Source organism: Phymastichus coffea, unplaced genomic scaffold (assembly GCF_024137745.1).
Source record: "Phymastichus coffea isolate CEN01 unplaced genomic scaffold, Cenicafe_Pcof_1.1 PCOF00159, whole genome shotgun sequence".
In the NCBI taxonomy this organism is placed as follows: Eukaryota; Metazoa; Arthropoda; class Insecta; order Hymenoptera; family Eulophidae; genus Phymastichus; species Phymastichus coffea.
In genome coordinates, this window is record NW_026706970.1 from 357,380 (window position 1) to 372,291 (window position 14,912).

General features: G+C 36.9%; 6 protein-coding genes across 8 annotated transcripts; 2 read left to right on the forward strand and 4 right to left on the reverse strand.

Annotated features, from left to right (window-relative positions):
* The first annotated feature begins 1,367 nt into the window (after nucleotides 1-1,367).
* LOC131672844 (bublin coiled-coil protein-like) lies at nucleotides 1,368-2,169 on the forward strand. The gene is made up of 2 exons (XM_058950341.1): nucleotides 1,368-1,524; nucleotides 1,795-2,169. Exons 1-2 carry the CDS (start codon nucleotides 1,407-1,409, stop codon nucleotides 1,974-1,976), a joined length of 300 nt encoding a protein of 99 aa, XP_058806324.1. The 5' UTR covers nucleotides 1,368-1,406; the 3' UTR covers nucleotides 1,977-2,169.
* Nucleotides 2,170-2,191: 22 nt separating this feature from the next.
* On the reverse strand, nucleotides 2,192-3,871 carry LOC131672837 (nucleoside hydrolase-like). The gene is made up of 6 exons (XM_058950331.1): nucleotides 3,653-3,871; nucleotides 3,327-3,537; nucleotides 3,068-3,254; nucleotides 2,885-3,001; nucleotides 2,687-2,823; nucleotides 2,192-2,561 (listed from the first exon to the last, which is right to left on the reverse strand). Exons 2-6 carry the CDS (start codon nucleotides 3,516-3,518, stop codon nucleotides 2,208-2,210), a joined length of 987 nt encoding a protein of 328 aa, XP_058806314.1. The 5' UTR covers nucleotides 3,519-3,537; nucleotides 3,653-3,871; the 3' UTR covers nucleotides 2,192-2,207.
* A 10-nt stretch (nucleotides 3,872-3,881) lies between these two features.
* Nucleotides 3,882-8,768, forward strand: LOC131672834 (kinesin-associated protein 3). 2 transcript variants are annotated; one of them, XM_058950325.1, is made up of 17 exons: nucleotides 3,882-4,124; nucleotides 4,506-4,623; nucleotides 4,711-4,873; nucleotides 4,958-5,164; nucleotides 5,245-5,381; nucleotides 5,545-5,875; nucleotides 5,982-6,160; nucleotides 6,235-6,501; nucleotides 6,583-6,801; nucleotides 6,895-7,060; nucleotides 7,136-7,261; nucleotides 7,332-7,436; nucleotides 7,501-7,586; nucleotides 7,652-7,847; nucleotides 7,931-8,018; nucleotides 8,104-8,309; nucleotides 8,664-8,768. In XM_058950325.1, the coding sequence occupies exons 1-16, from the start codon at nucleotides 4,099-4,101 to the stop codon at nucleotides 8,240-8,242; spliced, it is 2,553 nt and encodes an 850-aa protein (XP_058806308.1). In that variant the 5' UTR covers nucleotides 3,882-4,098; the 3' UTR covers nucleotides 8,243-8,309; nucleotides 8,664-8,768. The 2 variants fall into 2 exon arrangements, with proteins under 2 accessions (XP_058806308.1, XP_058806309.1); XM_058950326.1 differs by lacking the exon at nucleotides 8,664-8,768 and having other exon boundaries at nucleotides 4,711-4,855; nucleotides 8,104-8,256.
* Nucleotides 8,302-10,135, reverse strand: LOC131672840 (ribonuclease P protein subunit p40-like). The gene is made up of 3 exons (XM_058950335.1): nucleotides 9,943-10,135; nucleotides 9,632-9,815; nucleotides 8,302-9,257 (listed from the first exon to the last, which is right to left on the reverse strand). The coding sequence occupies exons 1-3, from the start codon at nucleotides 10,133-10,135 to the stop codon at nucleotides 8,909-8,911; spliced, it is 726 nt and encodes a 241-aa protein (XP_058806318.1). The 3' UTR covers nucleotides 8,302-8,908.
* On the reverse strand, nucleotides 9,943-14,408 carry LOC131672835 (uncharacterized). Of its 2 annotated transcripts, XM_058950328.1 has the most exons (3): nucleotides 14,274-14,408; nucleotides 12,168-12,332; nucleotides 9,943-12,108 (listed from the first exon to the last, which is right to left on the reverse strand). In XM_058950328.1, exon 3 carries the CDS (start codon nucleotides 12,084-12,086, stop codon nucleotides 10,509-10,511), a length of 1,578 nt encoding a protein of 525 aa, XP_058806311.1. In that variant the 5' UTR covers nucleotides 12,087-12,108; nucleotides 12,168-12,332; nucleotides 14,274-14,408; the 3' UTR covers nucleotides 9,943-10,508. The 2 variants fall into 2 exon arrangements, with proteins under 2 accessions (XP_058806311.1, XP_058806310.1); XM_058950327.1 differs by lacking the exon at nucleotides 14,274-14,408 and adding an exon at nucleotides 14,027-14,259 and having other exon boundaries at nucleotides 9,943-12,332.
* LOC131672824 (ribonuclease P protein subunit p40-like) lies at nucleotides 12,160-14,417 on the reverse strand. Its single transcript, XM_058950303.1, has 3 exons — nucleotides 14,274-14,417; nucleotides 12,783-12,927; nucleotides 12,160-12,332 (listed from the first exon to the last, which is right to left on the reverse strand). Exons 1-3 carry the CDS (start codon nucleotides 14,415-14,417, stop codon nucleotides 12,160-12,162), a joined length of 462 nt encoding a protein of 153 aa, XP_058806286.1.
* Nucleotides 14,418-14,912: the final 495 nt, after the last annotated feature.

A 14,912-nucleotide genomic window follows, 5' to 3' on the forward strand; every position in this document is an offset into this window, starting at 1 on the left:
CCCCAACTGAAACGCATTGGCGTCGTAACCGAACTGCTTCGGTGATCGACTGCTCTCGTAGCTGCGTCAGTTGTCCTTGGTGCAATTTCAGCACTTCTCATTCCGCCTACCCATAGACAAGCTCTAGCTTCTGCGGTAGGACCGTGTGACATCTCGAAGATCTCTCGCAGCGAGAGCTGCGAGACACAAATCGGCTGCGTAGCAAGAAGAATAATACTGACAAGTATTGGATAATTAACACGGGGTAAAAGTGTACCAAATTGGTATAATTATATTGTATATTAAGTCTTTTATTTCTCAATTATGAGGCGTTGTTTTAATTGATACTTATTCTACACACGTTATTATAAAGTTAGATCGATGAAAAGGATGTTGAGAAATCAGTGATCAATTATTCGAGTTATAAGAGGGGGAAAGACTCATTTTGTTCGTTTGAATCTGTATCTTCGAGCTAAGTGGAGCATTTTTTCGATAACATCATTTTTTCATATTTATAAATTTGTGTATGTGTGTTTATATTCATATGTAGAAAACACACGGCAATAAAAAATAAGCTAAGCAAAATGCATTTTACTTACAGCAAAAATGCTTGAAATTGTGCTAAATTCCAATTAATGATTTGGAACGTCCCAATCGTTCGAACTAATTCATTATAAGTTCCAGTTTGATTTAACTCGTGACTCAATTTGGCATTTTATTGCCAATTTTTTAAGCAACACTTATTCATATCAAATCAATAATTTCTCATGACTATAAATCGCTGTCTTCATTAAATTCCAATCATAAATCACGATTTCTTTTCTATGCAATCAAATTTTGATGAATTGAAATTTAATTTGTTTCGGGCAACTCGAGGACTGGAAAAGTAATAAGAAGATAAATACATTCTAAACAATACAATAAATATTACTTCTTTTATTGTTACCAATTAACACATTTTCTCAATGTGTTCGAAAATTTCATATTTAATTAATAGCTACAATATTATTTTATACGAAAATTTTATAAAATCAATTATTAAATAAAATATTTGTTTTGATTGCATACATATGGGTTTCCACATGAAATCTAGTTGAATAATTTTTTAAGATAAATTTGGTTAACAGCTGAAATGCTATTTAAATCGAAAATAATTTGATTTCTTAATTTTACGAAATTGATTATTTAAATAAAGACAATGGAAATAGGAAAGTTGTGAAATAAAATTGTATTATTTTAATTTTATTTAGAAATTTACAGAACTAAATATTGTTTGTAGCTGAATGGATTTTAAACTACCCGCGACGAAAAGTAGGCCAATCAAAAGCGTTAAATTCTTTTTGCGGCATTTTCACGAGATTCACGCAACATTTGCGAATGAGCTTGCTGTCAGCTGATTCTGATAGTGCAATTACAAACTGTTTGTAATGGCAGGAAAAGACGAAAATATGGTTGCGAAAGCCGTGCATCCGAGTGAAAATGAGGAAGATAACGCAGAAAATGGTGTTGAAGAATCGGAAGAGGTTGAGGAAATAAATAGCGAAGGTATGTTTATTTAAATACGTATCTTGGCGTGTTGCAGTTACGTATTCTCAGAAAAATCCGAGTGTACTTGAAATGATCACGAGATTTTGGGCGTTAACTTTTTAGACTAAAATAAAGTAAAGCAGCTCGTACAGTGCTTTTTGAGAACAGTCGATTGTATTAATATTAACAGTTTATACATTTTATTTCAACACCGTTACATTTACTTATTTAGTTTTACGTATTAACTCTCAAATAATAGTAATAGCCAAGCAATATTGTTTATTCCAGAATTCCAGTCAATTAATGACCAACTTGACCAGCTGAATTTAGTATTGGATTCATTAGAATCAAAGAATGATAATATTCATGCAGAGCTGGTTGAGTTATTGAAATCAAATAGGGAAGCCAGGAAGCAGTTTCAAGAATCTCAGGACGCTCAACAAAATGAACAAGGCGAAGCAACATCTTAATTATTATCAATAAGCCAAATGTTTTATTTTTTGTTAAATTTCTTTTTTAAATTATAATTATAGATATCTACAAAAATATTTACAATTTAAGTCTTTAACTAGAGTTGTAAATATAGTCTCTTGTCAAGGCTATGCTGGATGTTACATTCCTGAACGTGTAAATTGTATAAAGGGTTAAGATTAAATTTATCCGTGGTATGTACATATATAAGCTGATGAGTGTAAAATAAATTATTCCCATAGAACTTGACTGCTTTCTGCATTTGGATTAGCCACAAACATTAATAGATCCTTACAAATTTCAGTATCTATGTTTTGAATGATGTAAGCATTAGGTTCATGGGACATTAAATGATCCACAACAACCTGACCTCTTGTTTTCGTACCACCAAGTTCAATATCAATATAATAGAATCCAATATCTTTAGCAACATCTGGTCTTAACAGTATTGCAGCAATAAAAAAATCACATGGGTTGTAACTTTCTTTAAATCTATGTTCTGTTTTGTAAATGTTTTCTTCTATTGCATTCATCAATTCAACTGCTGGTGTATCTATTTTTCCAAAAACATTATCTCTCCATTCCTAAAATATTCAATGACTTTTTAAGTATATACAATGAATAGACAGAATATAGACATATTATTTGCTTATCTTTAGTTCCTGTTCGAAAAAAAAAAAAAGTAGAAAAAAACAAGATAAAAACTTACAAAAGAAATTGATGATTTAAGAGTGGTTTCCCATGGCAGTAACCACAATTTTTGTGCAGCATTAAAAAATACGATATGAACACTTTCTGGATCAAAATAAAAATTAAATTCTGCTTGGGATGTAATGTTACCAACAGCTAAAATTATTTAATCAAGTAATTATTATTTATTATTTTAAGTTCAAATATCATTTTTTACCTGAAAAATTACCGCCCATAATAAAAAATCTTCTAACAGAATGTGCAAAATCTGGATACATTTTTATTGTAAGTGCTATATTTGTTAGCGGTGCCATACAAAGAATGGAAACTTCTTCTACAAGTTTAAAAATAATTAAATAAGTCTTATTGAATAAATTCTCAAACGATTAAATAATTTCACCATAATTTTCAGTAACTATACGATGCAATGCCTGTGTAGCATGTTCCTCTTTGAGTTTGCTTATATCAGGTTTGTCTTTGAAAGCATCACCAAAACCATCTGAACCATGAAATAAATTTTCTGATATTCTTTTGGCAGCATCTACATCATGTAGTAATGGAGAATATGCTCCTTTATAAACTGGAATCTTTAAAATTAAATTATTATTGAAATCATGTCAACCCTAACTAATAATTTTCACATAAATAGTTTTATTTACGTTTGTGCTATTACACAAGTGTAATATTCTGAATACATTATTTACTACATTTTCCACTTTAGTGTTTCCAGCCACACAAGTGATGGCAAGTAATTTTACTTTTTTTAGTTTATGAGCTTCAATCAATATTATCAAAGCTAAAGCATCATCAGCACCAGCATCACAGTCAACAATAATTTTTTGGCAATCCATGGCTTCCAGTTTGAATATACTTTGTATGATTTAGATGATATTCATTCGAAAGAAACATTATATGTTAGTGAATATTATGAATTTTCATATTAATAATGGATATAAAAGCGGTTTATACAATAATATTTACTTACAATTGTTTCCAAGCGTATGTCGATGACGACAGCAAAATATCTGGTAATCTCTGATAAGCGGATCATCACCAATATTTCGGCATGACTTATCTAGTGTTATCAAATTTAAATAGATTTTTCGTTTCCTCTAATAAATTTGTTTACTCGAATGTCAACTGCCATGCTTTTTTCAGCCTATCAGAGGCCTTCTTTAAGGGTCGATCCTTGCGTGTGTGTTATATTGAGAACACGGCAGAAAAAAGTCAATTGGGTTTAGTTGCCGCTGCAACCAACCCTCGAAAATGTTGTCTGCCAGCTGAGGATGGGTGTTTTTGCACATTTTTTAATTTCTTTATTCAAGATGGATCGGCTGCTATATGAGAGTTTTGGATAAAGAGAAATTACGTTGATTTTCTCCTACATAAACACGCCGTTATCTTTTCATCCCCTATATATATCCGTCAATTATGGACGAAGCAAAATACATCAAAAGGTAAATCAATTGTTTTCATTACTATGTCGATGTAATTATTTTTGCAGAGTGATAATGAATTTTAATTTGGAATTGCTCATCATTTGATACATCAACCTTTTTTGTGTTATTAAATTAAAAATCCAATATAACAATGACAGTAACCTAATATTATTAATAATTAATAGTAAATCCGTAATCAACAATTTGTTTGTTGAATAAAATTTTTGTTTTAACTGTAAACATGTGTTTTTCTAAATTAAATGCAGTTAAATAATCTTTTTGAAATAAAATTAATTTTAATTTAATGACTATTGCTCTGCCTAAGTATTTGAATCATATTATGAAGCTGTATTTTCTAACTAAATCTAAGTTTTTAAATACTTATATCAATATTTTAAGGAAAATAAGAGCTGGAAATATTGATGTACATCCAACAGAAAAAGCACTTGTAGTGAATTATGATGTTGAGGCTCTTATTCTGGGTGAGCTTGGAGATCCAATGTTGGGAAATAGAAAAGTAAGGAGATTGTTTATTTTCTAAAATTTTTATATATATTTAAAAAAGTAACCATAAAGATATCTACATTAATTGTAATAATTTCAGGAATGTCAAAAAATTATTAGACTTAAAAGTTTAAACCACGATACAAATGTAACTTTACTTGCAAAAGAGGTCATAGCAAAATGTTCCCTTATCCCTGAATCAAAATTATCCGAAGTTGAGCAATTAATCTATTATCTGCAAAACCGTAAGCATCCTAATGATGGTAAAATCTTGAATATTTTATTAGTTTATCTCTCTTCAAAATGATACAATTATATTTCTATTGTTCAATTTTTATAATTAACAGAAAGACAGAGTCCTGGTCAATTTCCAAGACCAATGTCTTCAAGTTCACTTAACACAGATGCTTCAGAATCTGAGAGAGCAGTAATAAGTAATGTCAATAGTTATATGGAACTACTTTATGATGAAATACCGGATAAAATAAAAGGATCTTCGCTGATGTTACAATTAGCAAGGGTACCAGATAATCTCCAAGAACTTACTAAAAATGGTACTAAATAGTAAAAAGAGCTACTGTTAGTTTGTGAATGACAATAAGAAATCATGTTTATTAATTAATTTTTTTTTTAGAATCACTACTTAGCGTTTTAGCCCGAGTACTGAGAGAAGACTGGAAAAAAAGTATCGAGCTATCTATAAACATAATTTACATATTTTATTGTTTTTCAACATACAGTCAATTTCACAATTACGTTCTGGATCATAGGGTAATACTGTAAACTAATATTTACTTCCATTCAAGGCTTACAAGCTTTAAATAATTGTATTTTATTGATTGACAGTTATTACATATTAACATATATATTATTAATGTAATTAATTATTTAATCAAATTTTAAATATTAATATGTATGCTATTTAAATTAACAGATTGGTTCTCTTTGTATGGAAATCATAGATTATGAATTAACTCGATATGATCAGTGGAAAGATGATCTTGAAAAGCGAAGAAGATATTTTGAAAATAATACCGGGCTGTGTTTACTTCCTGCTATGTGTCTCGATAGTTCAGACAAGAAAATGAAAGTAATTGATGACATGTGGACTGCAGATGGTCCTCTTGATGTGCAAATAAAAAAGAATTCCATTGATGAACCTATCAGTATTCCCGATGATGAAATTCAAAGATTGAAAGAAGATATTGAAAAAAGTCGTAAGAAATTTAAGAACTTAGTAAAAAAACAAGAACAATTGTTGAAAGGTATGTCACAGTCTGCATTAGATTATTAATAGCAATTAAATATTTAGAGGATATATTTTATTTTTCTTTATCTATATGTGTAATATACTGTATATAATTTTTACAGTTGCCTTTTACCTGCTGCTTAACATAGCAGAAAATGTCGATGTAGAAAGAAAAATGACTAAGAAAAATGTAATTGGAATGCTTTTAAAGACATTAGACAGGGCTAATTCAGATCTGTTGATTTTAGTTGTTACTTTTTTAAAGAAACTGTCTATATTAAAAGAAAACAAAGACGTTATGGTTAGTACATTATTACCAACACTTTCATATCTCGATCAGTTTATTTCGATAAGTAATATTTTTTCGGCAAACAGGCAGAAGGAAACATTATTGAAAAATTACCCAGACTTCTAAGCAATACGAATCCAGATTTAATTTCAAGTACTTTAAAATTTATGTTCAATTTATCATTTGATGTAAAGCTCAGAGTAAAAATGATAAAAGTTGGATTATTGCCAAAATTCATTAAGTTACTTGCATTTGATGAAATAAACAAGCAGACGATTTTAGGATTATTGTACCATCTTAGTATTGATGATAAAGTGAAAGCAATGTTTGCTAGTTTAGAGTTTGTCCCTTTTGTAAGTGATATATTTTAAACAATTTTGAAAATTTCGTAATGAAGGAAATTTTAACGTTTTCCCGATTTTATTTCGTATTAGCTTGTTGATATGATTTTGGATTCAGATGACGATAAAATGTATCCAGAGTTGATAGCACTATGCGTTAATCTTGCTATAAACAACAGAAATGCTGAGATGATAGTGCAAAATAATCGTTTAAAACGATTAGTTGAAAAGGCATTTAAGAATCAAAATGCTTTGTTGATGAAAATTGCGAGGAATATTTCACAACATGATTCTACAAAAGAACTTTTTATTGTAAGCATACAATTTACATATAGATCAAATCACCATTAATTTTACCTAGAAAATACCGTAAAATGAACAAAATTATGACCAAATTAATTTCAGGAGTTTGTCGGTGATTTCGCAATGGCTCTAACACAATCAGATAATCAAGATTTTGTACTAGAAATTATAGGCGTAATGGGAAATTTGTCGTTGTCAGATTTGGATTACTCGCAAATCCTCCAAAGGTGCAATTTGATTCCGTGGATCCGAAATAATCTTGTTCCAGGTAAAATAATATTTGAATTTTTATATAAAATTGTGGGTTCGTAGAATTTTGTGACTAAAATTCGTACTATTGTAGGCAAAGTTCAAGATGATTTGGTGCTTGAAGTTGTGATATTCTTAGGTACGGCGGCTGCTGATGAAGACTGTGCTCAAGTGATATGCAAAGCTAACATGCTTATATCTTTAATTGAGTTATTAAAAGGTTTATTCTGCCAATTCAAATCTTAATGTAATTATAAGAAAATATTTATTAAATTTTTCTTGGTTTACAGCCAAACAAGAAGATGATGAAATGGTTTTACAAATAATTTACGTTTTCTATCAAGTATCGAAACACGAATCAACAAGACATTACCTGATTCGTGAGACTGGTAATGGTAAGTATTGGACGTGTTGTGTCGATTTTTGTTCAAGATTTGGAATGTTACAATCTATTTACAGAGGCTCCAGCATATCTTATAGACCTGATGCATGACAAAAATCCAGCTATAAGAAAAATCTGTGATGCATGTTTAGATGTGATTGCGGTAAGTTATGTCTTTTAAGCAACACATGTTACTGTAAAATTTTTATTCTATTATTAATGCTTTAGCTTTGTGATGAAGATTGGGCAGCGCGAATAAAAGTTGAAAAGTTTCGTTCGCATAACCAGCAATGGTTGGATATGGTTGAGTCAATAAATGTTGATACCATGGCTAGTAGTTTTACTATTCAAGACGAAGACGATGACAGTCTACTACCATTCACGAGTGGAGATCTTTTGAAGGATACAATGTTTTTACCTTCAAGTATGGTTTTGTTATTAATGTTAGCATTTAAATTTCAAAAAAATTGTTTTCATTCGCTGAGAAAATACTCTTCATATGCACAGGTTCTAGTGCAAAGCTGAATTTCGATGAAGAATTAGATGCTAAAGCCTTGTCAGATTCCTCGGGAAATCCTAGTCGGCCAGTCAGTCGGTAAGTTTATCATTGTGTTTTAATAATTACAGCAAACTTTCATTATATTTTAATTTTACCAAAAAATAATATGAAATGGTTTTAGTTATAACAGAGATATGGATGATATTTGCGAATTGATGGCTTCATCAAGATCTCGATTGTCAATGGGCTCTGGCATAGAAGATCTTTACAGCAGCTCTAAATTAAAACTCGATTCTGATAGTGTGCTTCTTGATATGTAAAACTTACCATTGTATATTCGTCCTAATACCAGTTTCATTCTCTAGCATCGATCCAGCAAATTGAGACGTAAGCTTATTTGTGGTGTATCTAGTCATTGACCCTTAAAAGACTATATCAAGAGTATAACACGCTCAAAAGCTGATGAACGACCAAAACAATAACAAAGAAGGCTTGAAAAATTAAGATTTTCGCACGCAAGAAAAGAAAAGTATTTAAGAACAATTGCATTCCGGCACATTTTTTTTGCGTTCGTCGACGTTATGAAATTACTTAAACTAAATATTTTTAAAGACTTTCTTTGCAAGTATTTATGCTTGTTTCAACAGTATTTATGCGAAAAAAATCATTCCACTGCGATGTATATTTGTAATGAACTTTAATGTTGATTTAATATTTTAATGTTGATTTCTGTTTATCTAGGTAAGTTGTTTTTAGGTGACAAGTAACGACAACGATTTAATTCCAAAGTACTGAAAAAAGTTTATTCTTAACACAGCCATTGAGAGAAAAAGTTAAATAATGTTTTGCAATGATTACAATTTAGAAAAAAAAACATTATATAAGCAATTTTTCGCATATTTTTTTCATGGCGTAACGATAATAATATGTACATGTAAAAAATACAAAAGTTCTCGATACAGGGAAACCAAAGAGACTTTAATTTATTATTGTGTATTTTTTGGTATGTTATTTGAGCTCAAACTTTTTCGCAAAATATATCCTTCGTCCCCTGGACGCAAAACAATGGTAAAACTATTATCACCATCGATGTAAAAGGTGTGCTCCTTCAAGCCCCAGCTTACCGGACTGTCAGCGAACCCTTGCACATCCATACTGCACCACGGTAAATTATTGTTTGAATTTGCATAGGCTTTAAACATCTTGTAAATTTTTTCCACTTTAAGGCGTGAAAAAAAACCCGTAAACTGCAAATACTGAACTTGCCCGACTTCCATCTTTGGCGTAGAATAATTGTATGAACTTACGTATTTATCGTGTTCAGTCTCATTTTTTCTGAAAAAAGGAAGTTATGTGATAACGAGCTATTTCATTTTTTAGACTATTTGAATAAACAAAAACTTTAATTCATATATTTCAGTTGAGAAGTTAGTCATATTTGAGAATAAGTGCAATTCATGAACGTAATAAAATCAAAAAAAAATGTAATAAGAAAAGGTAAACAGTTAATTTATTAGGTAATCAATGGATCAATTCCATTTTTTTAAATAAATTAAACATTCTTTTACCTTACCGAATGATAGCAACAAAACTATCATTTTAAAGTCATTTCAGTTTTTCATTCAACCACCTCAATAAAATTTAATTATACACTTTCATAATCAACTTTCATTAGCTAACTATGAACGCCATGCATGAATTATACGTACAAGTTTCCACCGACGCTGAATATTCCAAGCCACTCGAAAAAATCGTCAAGATTATAGGTGTTGTTGAGCACTGGAATGTCGAGTGAATATTCTACCCGTCGTATTGGTTGTATGTGGCAAACGGAAACTGAGTAGCCGCGATTTTGGAACCATGCAGCTACTGATGACGGGCATACATTTTCTTCTGCAAAAGTTGACAAAATTCAATGATAATTTTGAACGAGTACTGAATAATCTAATAGAACGGCAGATTATTATCAATTGATATCTACAATTGAAAATTTTCTTGTACCTTAAAATGAACGATTTACCTGGAGGATCCCATGATAGTATAACGTCAAATGTAAGATCAGGCAGGTTGTTCAGACAATTGCGAATCCTTTCGTAGTATTTCTTTCCAGGGGTTAGTTTATCGTCTTTCAAATCGATTGTCACGACTTGTGAGAGATACCGACAAAAGGGACAGCGAAACATAAAAAAAAATATTAAAAAAATATATCTCATCACATACTCCGAAGAGGAATCTTAGAAAATAAATAAACAAATAGATTGTTTGAAAAATGAAAAGAGCACCCGGGGAACTTCGAGAGCACAAGTAAAATCATTATAAAAATATACTCTCCGCAAGTTAAATTATTTCTCTACGTTACGAAAATACGTCTATCGGTTAGTTTAGTCGGCGTTTAAATCTTCTCGTGCAAAAATAAATGGGCATCTCGCTGGCGTACACGCGATAAAACATCGTCTAAATATGTATAACACATTGCACATACGTATACTGGCAGCGACGAAAGCTACGTTACAAAGCCTCTATTTGCGCGATATCAAAAGGAATAGCGGCACATAAAAAATTAAACGCGATCTATTCGCGCGTGTTTCAAGCGAGCGACAATGTCGGACTGGTATCCAAGTCGAAGTTGTTGAGCCTGAGTTCCTCCCTAAAAGCGTACAGCTCCTGCCGCGAAATTCCTTCCCAGCTCTCCAGTTCCGACAGTCTTCTGAGATTCTCGCAATTGCGCATGAACAGATGCACGCTGCTCATCGACAGATCATTGCTGTACAAAATCTTGAGCACCTCGAGCTTGTTCATTGGGTTCTTGTCGAAGACTCGCCGTATGGTGGCGTCGCCGATCCCAGTGGAGGAGCCCAGGTGGACGAACCTGACATTGACGCAGTGCGACAGGACGAACTCGAGATGCGGCTCGGCGCAATCGACCACGCACTTGAGTCTCTCGAGGTGCTGGAACGGCGGCACGGCGAGCTTCCGGTGTTGCGCCGAGGTGGCGGTGGCGAGGAACTCGCAGTTGCAGAAGACCAGGCTGCGCAGGTTGGGGCAGCACTGGCTGATGAAGACGAGCGCGCCGAGGTCGATCTCGCCGACGTGCTCCAAGTGCAGGCTGACGATGTTGCAGCCGATGACCTCGAGCAGCACGCGCACGCCGTTCGTGTAAAACTCGCACGACAGCAGCTTGAGCTCGCGCAGCTCGGTGAGCGAGGCGAGGACGGCGAGGTCGTCGACGCGCTCGTCGCGCAGCAGCGACAGGCTGACGATGCCGGGGCACATCTCCGCGAGCAAGTAGAGCTGGCGCGGGCTCATGCCGCGGCACTCGAAGGCCCGCAGGCGCAGGGGCCGGGCGTCGGGCCGGCGCGCGCTCTGCCGGATGTGCTCGAGGGCGACGCCGAGCTCGTCGTACCTGCCGATGTCCTGCAGGCACGGGTGGTCCAGCAGCAGCGAGGCATAGCCGGGCACGGAGACCGAGGTGCTGAGCAGCTTGAGTTCGCGCAGCCGCGCGCACTTGAGCAGGCAGGCGATGCTGCGGTCGGTCACGGAGCGCGAGGCCGTCACGTCGAGCTGCTGCAGTTGGGCACAGCAGTGCCGGCAGACCGCGGCGAGCACGCTGTCGGTGCAGTCGAAGCAGAGCGTGAACGCGGTGAGGTTACCCATGGCGCCGGTCGCGGCAACCACGGCGCGCTCGATGTCGGAGCTCCGCCAGCCGACCGAGCCCGAGCCGAGGTCCAGCACCCGCAGGCCGCTCATGTCGGCCAGCGAGTCGTAGAGCGCGTGGCGCATGAACTTGGGCCAGTCGCCGAAGGCGATGCGTCGCAGCCTCGGCGAGACGACCGCGTGCACGAGGTTCACCGCCACGTTGATCTCCGCGAGGCAGCTGCCGGGCCGCTCGCCGCTGTAGGCGGCCTTGATCTCCGTCACGAGGTCCCTCACGGCGAGCAGAACCTCCGTGGCCATGCGGTCGTACAGGTTCCACGGCACGCAGCAGCTGAGCTGCTGCCGCAGGCCGAGCAGCGCGCCGCGGAGGTACGAGTCGGCCTGTGCGGCCTCGAGGCCGCACAGCGCGCTGAACGGCGCCACGACGCTCCTACCGAAGCCGATCACGTACTCGCCCACGGACTTGAGTGCGAGCTCGCGCAGCGACGGCACCTCGCGCCTCCTCGGCATCCCTCTTTCACCCTGTTACTCCCTGTTACTCCCTGTTACTCCCTGCTCGTCGCCGCTCGCGCCGCGCTCCACTTCACTTACCGTAGCGCGAGTGCGCGCGGCGCTCGAACGCGGTCGGCCGACCCTCGATGCCGAGCCGCTGGTATCTGTCGCGCGACAGGCTCAGCAGCAAGTGTCCACTCGGACTGATCGCCGCCGAGTTGTCCACGTCTATTCGCCGCTCCACCGCCAGCAAACTCAACTCTCCTGCAAGACCAAACCATATCGTCTCAATTTCGCTCCATTTGCGCTCCGACTATTATTCCTTTCGGAGCCCGAGATCGTTCGGACGCTACGCAGCCTTATTTACAGCGCTAAAAGGACATTTGCAATGACAAAAGAACCCACCGGATTTCACGTTAGTGGTAGTGCAGTCGACAGAGGATAAATTTGCGATCGCGAGTGCGAGTGCCAAACGCGAAAAGCTAAGTCAAAATCTAGTCTCGACAATAATAGTTAGCGTTGTACTTTTGCGCGCGAACGACGACGTTTACAAAACAAAACAAAACCAAAATTAAATAAAAATCAATCATGCTCGAGCTTTATATTTACAAAGAAAATAAAAAGAAAGAACGAAGTGCAGCGGTATTTTAGTTCGCGTTGTCCGAGAGGAATGAGAAGCGATAAGCAAAGAAATGAAAAGAAAAACAAACAAACCTTTTTTGACGAACGACTCAATGAATTCTTTGTCGACCAGCTCGACGGCGCGCAAACCATCAATCCGATAATAATCGCTGTCTTCTAAAACGCTTTCGTTAAATCTTTCTGGAATGCCGTTTGTGTTAGGAAGCACCACGGATACCTGGCCGTCGTCCAAAATGATTACGAAATTAAAGATATGCTCTGGCTGTCTAGTGCTTTGTTCATCCGTCAAAAAATCGGATAATTGTTTCGCATTATTATTTCTGCTACTTTTTTAGACATATGACGATTATATTTAAAGCTTTACGTTTGCACCATCAAATGATTCTATTGAAAATTTACAAATTTAACGAGCAAATATCATATGGCACTGCTTGCCGTGCTTGTGCTGCAATAAGTGAAATCTAATAATAAAACCAGAACAAGTAAGCGCCCTATGGCACTTTTATTGTAATTATTTGCTTATAAATATTTCAAAGTACACTCTGAAATATAAACGTCACAAAGGAAACATGATTCAACTCGTTAATAAAAAAACAGCAAATAAAATTTTTACAATGAGTGTTTGTCCATTAGTCACACAGTTCCTGCAACGTTTTCAACAATTTTGAATAAAGCTCAAACATTCGCTGTTTTTTAGACCGATCGTAACTGGCAAATCATTCTAAGAATAGTTTGCGTGATCTTGCCACTGAATGCAATCACTCAAAATTATCTATTTCAAGGATAATAGACCAAAATTCTATTGAAATGAACTTATGTTTGAGTATCATTCGCTATGAAAGCAACGTGTATCTACTCGTTTTTCCGACAAGCGAGGGAGCACCGAAGGCAACAGCTCCAAAAAACTAAGAAATTATTGCTCAATGCGAACGCGCCAAACTAACGAGAGCAAAGCGCGAGCGCGACAGCGGTGGGGTACACGTCTTAACGTCATCTAATCGTCGCGAGGTAAGATGCAATTCAAATCGCACGTAATCGTGCGCACGATTGACAGCACAAAGAACACAAAGAACGCACGCAGACGTAATGCGAGTGCTAAAACAACCGTCGTTAAGAACTCAAATAAAAAAAATAGGCGAGACCTGACCAACCTATCCAAATGACTATAACCATTGTCAACCCGAACAAAGCCTAATTATACGCACGACACACGCGCGCGCGCGCGCGTACAAATTCCTTCAGACGAACTTAATGCAATTTCGTGGTTTAGAGACAGGGGCACGAGGAAAGCAAATAAAAATATTAAAATACTTTACACATGTGGCAGATAATCACGTGCAACAGTGCAGTCCACAAATTGACAATCGCGTTGATACGCTGAGGCGGAGAAGTGCAATGAAGCACGAGAACCTTTCTTTGGTCTAACCTCTGCGTTTCGTTTTGACAAAGTAGAGGGGCGACTTCCTCGCGACGTTTATCTAAGTGACCGCGACCCCTCCACTAACCGCGAAACACGCGCGGACCACTCGTGTCGGCGAAAGCAGCTGCGGTGCAAGAGCTCACCGAGTGATTGAAGTAATGTGCCTTGATCGTATTCGTCAGACGATTGCGACTCTTTGTCTCGGCTTCTGCTTCTTGGCCAAGGGTGTCGTGGCACTCGAAGTGGTGCCGAGGTGCTTTAAAGTGCCAAACTTCTGGGCAAAGCATGATATTCTACTTGTGATTTCCTTGCAAGCTCAATATCTTCTAGGTCTTCCACGACGATAATGCACTCCAGTGAGCATGCTTACTTGTTGTGTTTGGAGGAGCCAGAAGACGGAAGTGCACTCTGAAACAGCTGATAACCGGACTTGGTGAGTGGCCGCGCGCGCGCGTGCGTATACGAGAGGCGCGTAATTTCAAGATCAACGCTCCTTGTTTTTCTCGCTCTTTTTACCTTGATGCGCTCGCGTCGTACCAACTTTGGAACCGATGATTTAATGAGACGCATATTGTAGTTTTTTTCGCATGACTTGATTCGGTCTGTCGGATAAATACACTCTGTTTTATTTCAGATAGACAATGGGTTCCTATTTCCACTTCCGCTGTTTTTTATTTTAGATATAATATTTCTAATTACGCTAAACAAATAGTTTAAACTGGTTAGCAATCTTGTATGTTGAACATACATTTTCTTCGTTACATGTAATCCGCTTTTGTTCT

What these genes read in the sequence shown, in the direction of transcription:
- LOC131672844 (XM_058950341.1), top strand. Translation starts at nt 1,407, where the DNA reads ATGGCAGGAAAAGACGAAAATATGGTTGCGAAAGCCGTGCATCCGAGT. An exon ending in TGAGGAAATAAATAGCGAAG is followed by an intron (nt 1,525 to 1,794) that starts GTATGTTTATTT and finishes TGTTTATTCCAG; the next exon opens with AATTCCAGTCAATTAATGAC.
- LOC131672837 (XM_058950331.1), bottom strand. Translation starts at nt 3,518, where the DNA reads ATGGATTGCCAAAAAATTATTGTTGACTGTGATGCTGGTGCTGATGAT. An exon ending in TATAGTTACTGAAAATTATG is followed by an intron (nt 3,002 to 3,067) that starts GTGAAATTATTT and finishes TTAAACTTGTAG; the next exon opens with AAGAAGTTTCCATTCTTTGT. An exon ending in TTAAATCATCAATTTCTTTT is followed by an intron (nt 2,562 to 2,686) that starts GTAAGTTTTTAT and finishes TGAATATTTTAG; the next exon opens with GAATGGAGAGATAATGTTTT.
- LOC131672834 (XM_058950325.1), top strand. Translation starts at nt 4,099, where the DNA reads ATGGACGAAGCAAAATACATCAAAAG. An exon ending in AAGAAAACAAAGACGTTATG is followed by an intron (nt 6,161 to 6,234) that starts GTTAGTACATTA and finishes TTCGGCAAACAG; the next exon opens with GCAGAAGGAAACATTATTGA. An exon ending in TACAATGTTTTTACCTTCAA is followed by an intron (nt 7,848 to 7,930) that starts GTATGGTTTTGT and finishes TCATATGCACAG; the next exon opens with GTTCTAGTGCAAAGCTGAAT.
- LOC131672840 (XM_058950335.1), bottom strand. Translation starts at nt 10,135, where the DNA reads ATGAGATATATTTTTTTAATATTTTTTTTTATGTTTCGCTGTCCCTTT. An exon ending in ACTATCATGGGATCCTCCAG is followed by an intron (nt 9,816 to 9,942) that starts GTAAATCGTTCA and finishes CAACTTTTGCAG; the next exon opens with AAGAAAATGTATGCCCGTCA. An exon ending in TTCAGCGTCGGTGGAAACTT is followed by an intron (nt 9,258 to 9,631) that starts GTACGTATAATT and finishes TCCTTTTTTCAG; the next exon opens with AAAAAATGAGACTGAACACG.
- LOC131672835 (XM_058950328.1), bottom strand. Translation starts at nt 12,086, where the DNA reads ATGCCGAGGAGGCGCGAGGTGCCGTCGCTGCGCGAGCTCGCACTCAAG.
- LOC131672824 (XM_058950303.1), bottom strand. Translation starts at nt 14,417, where the DNA reads ATGCTTTGCCCAGAAGTTTGGCACTTTAAAGCACCTCGGCACCACTTC. An exon ending in CACATTACTTCAATCACTCG is followed by an intron (nt 12,928 to 14,273) that starts GTGAGCTCTTGC and finishes GACGACGGCCAG; the next exon opens with GTATCCGTGGTGCTTCCTAA. An exon ending in TGAGTCGTTCGTCAAAAAAG is followed by an intron (nt 12,333 to 12,782) that starts GTTTGTTTGTTT and finishes TTGGTCTTGCAG; the next exon opens with GAGAGTTGAGTTTGCTGGCG.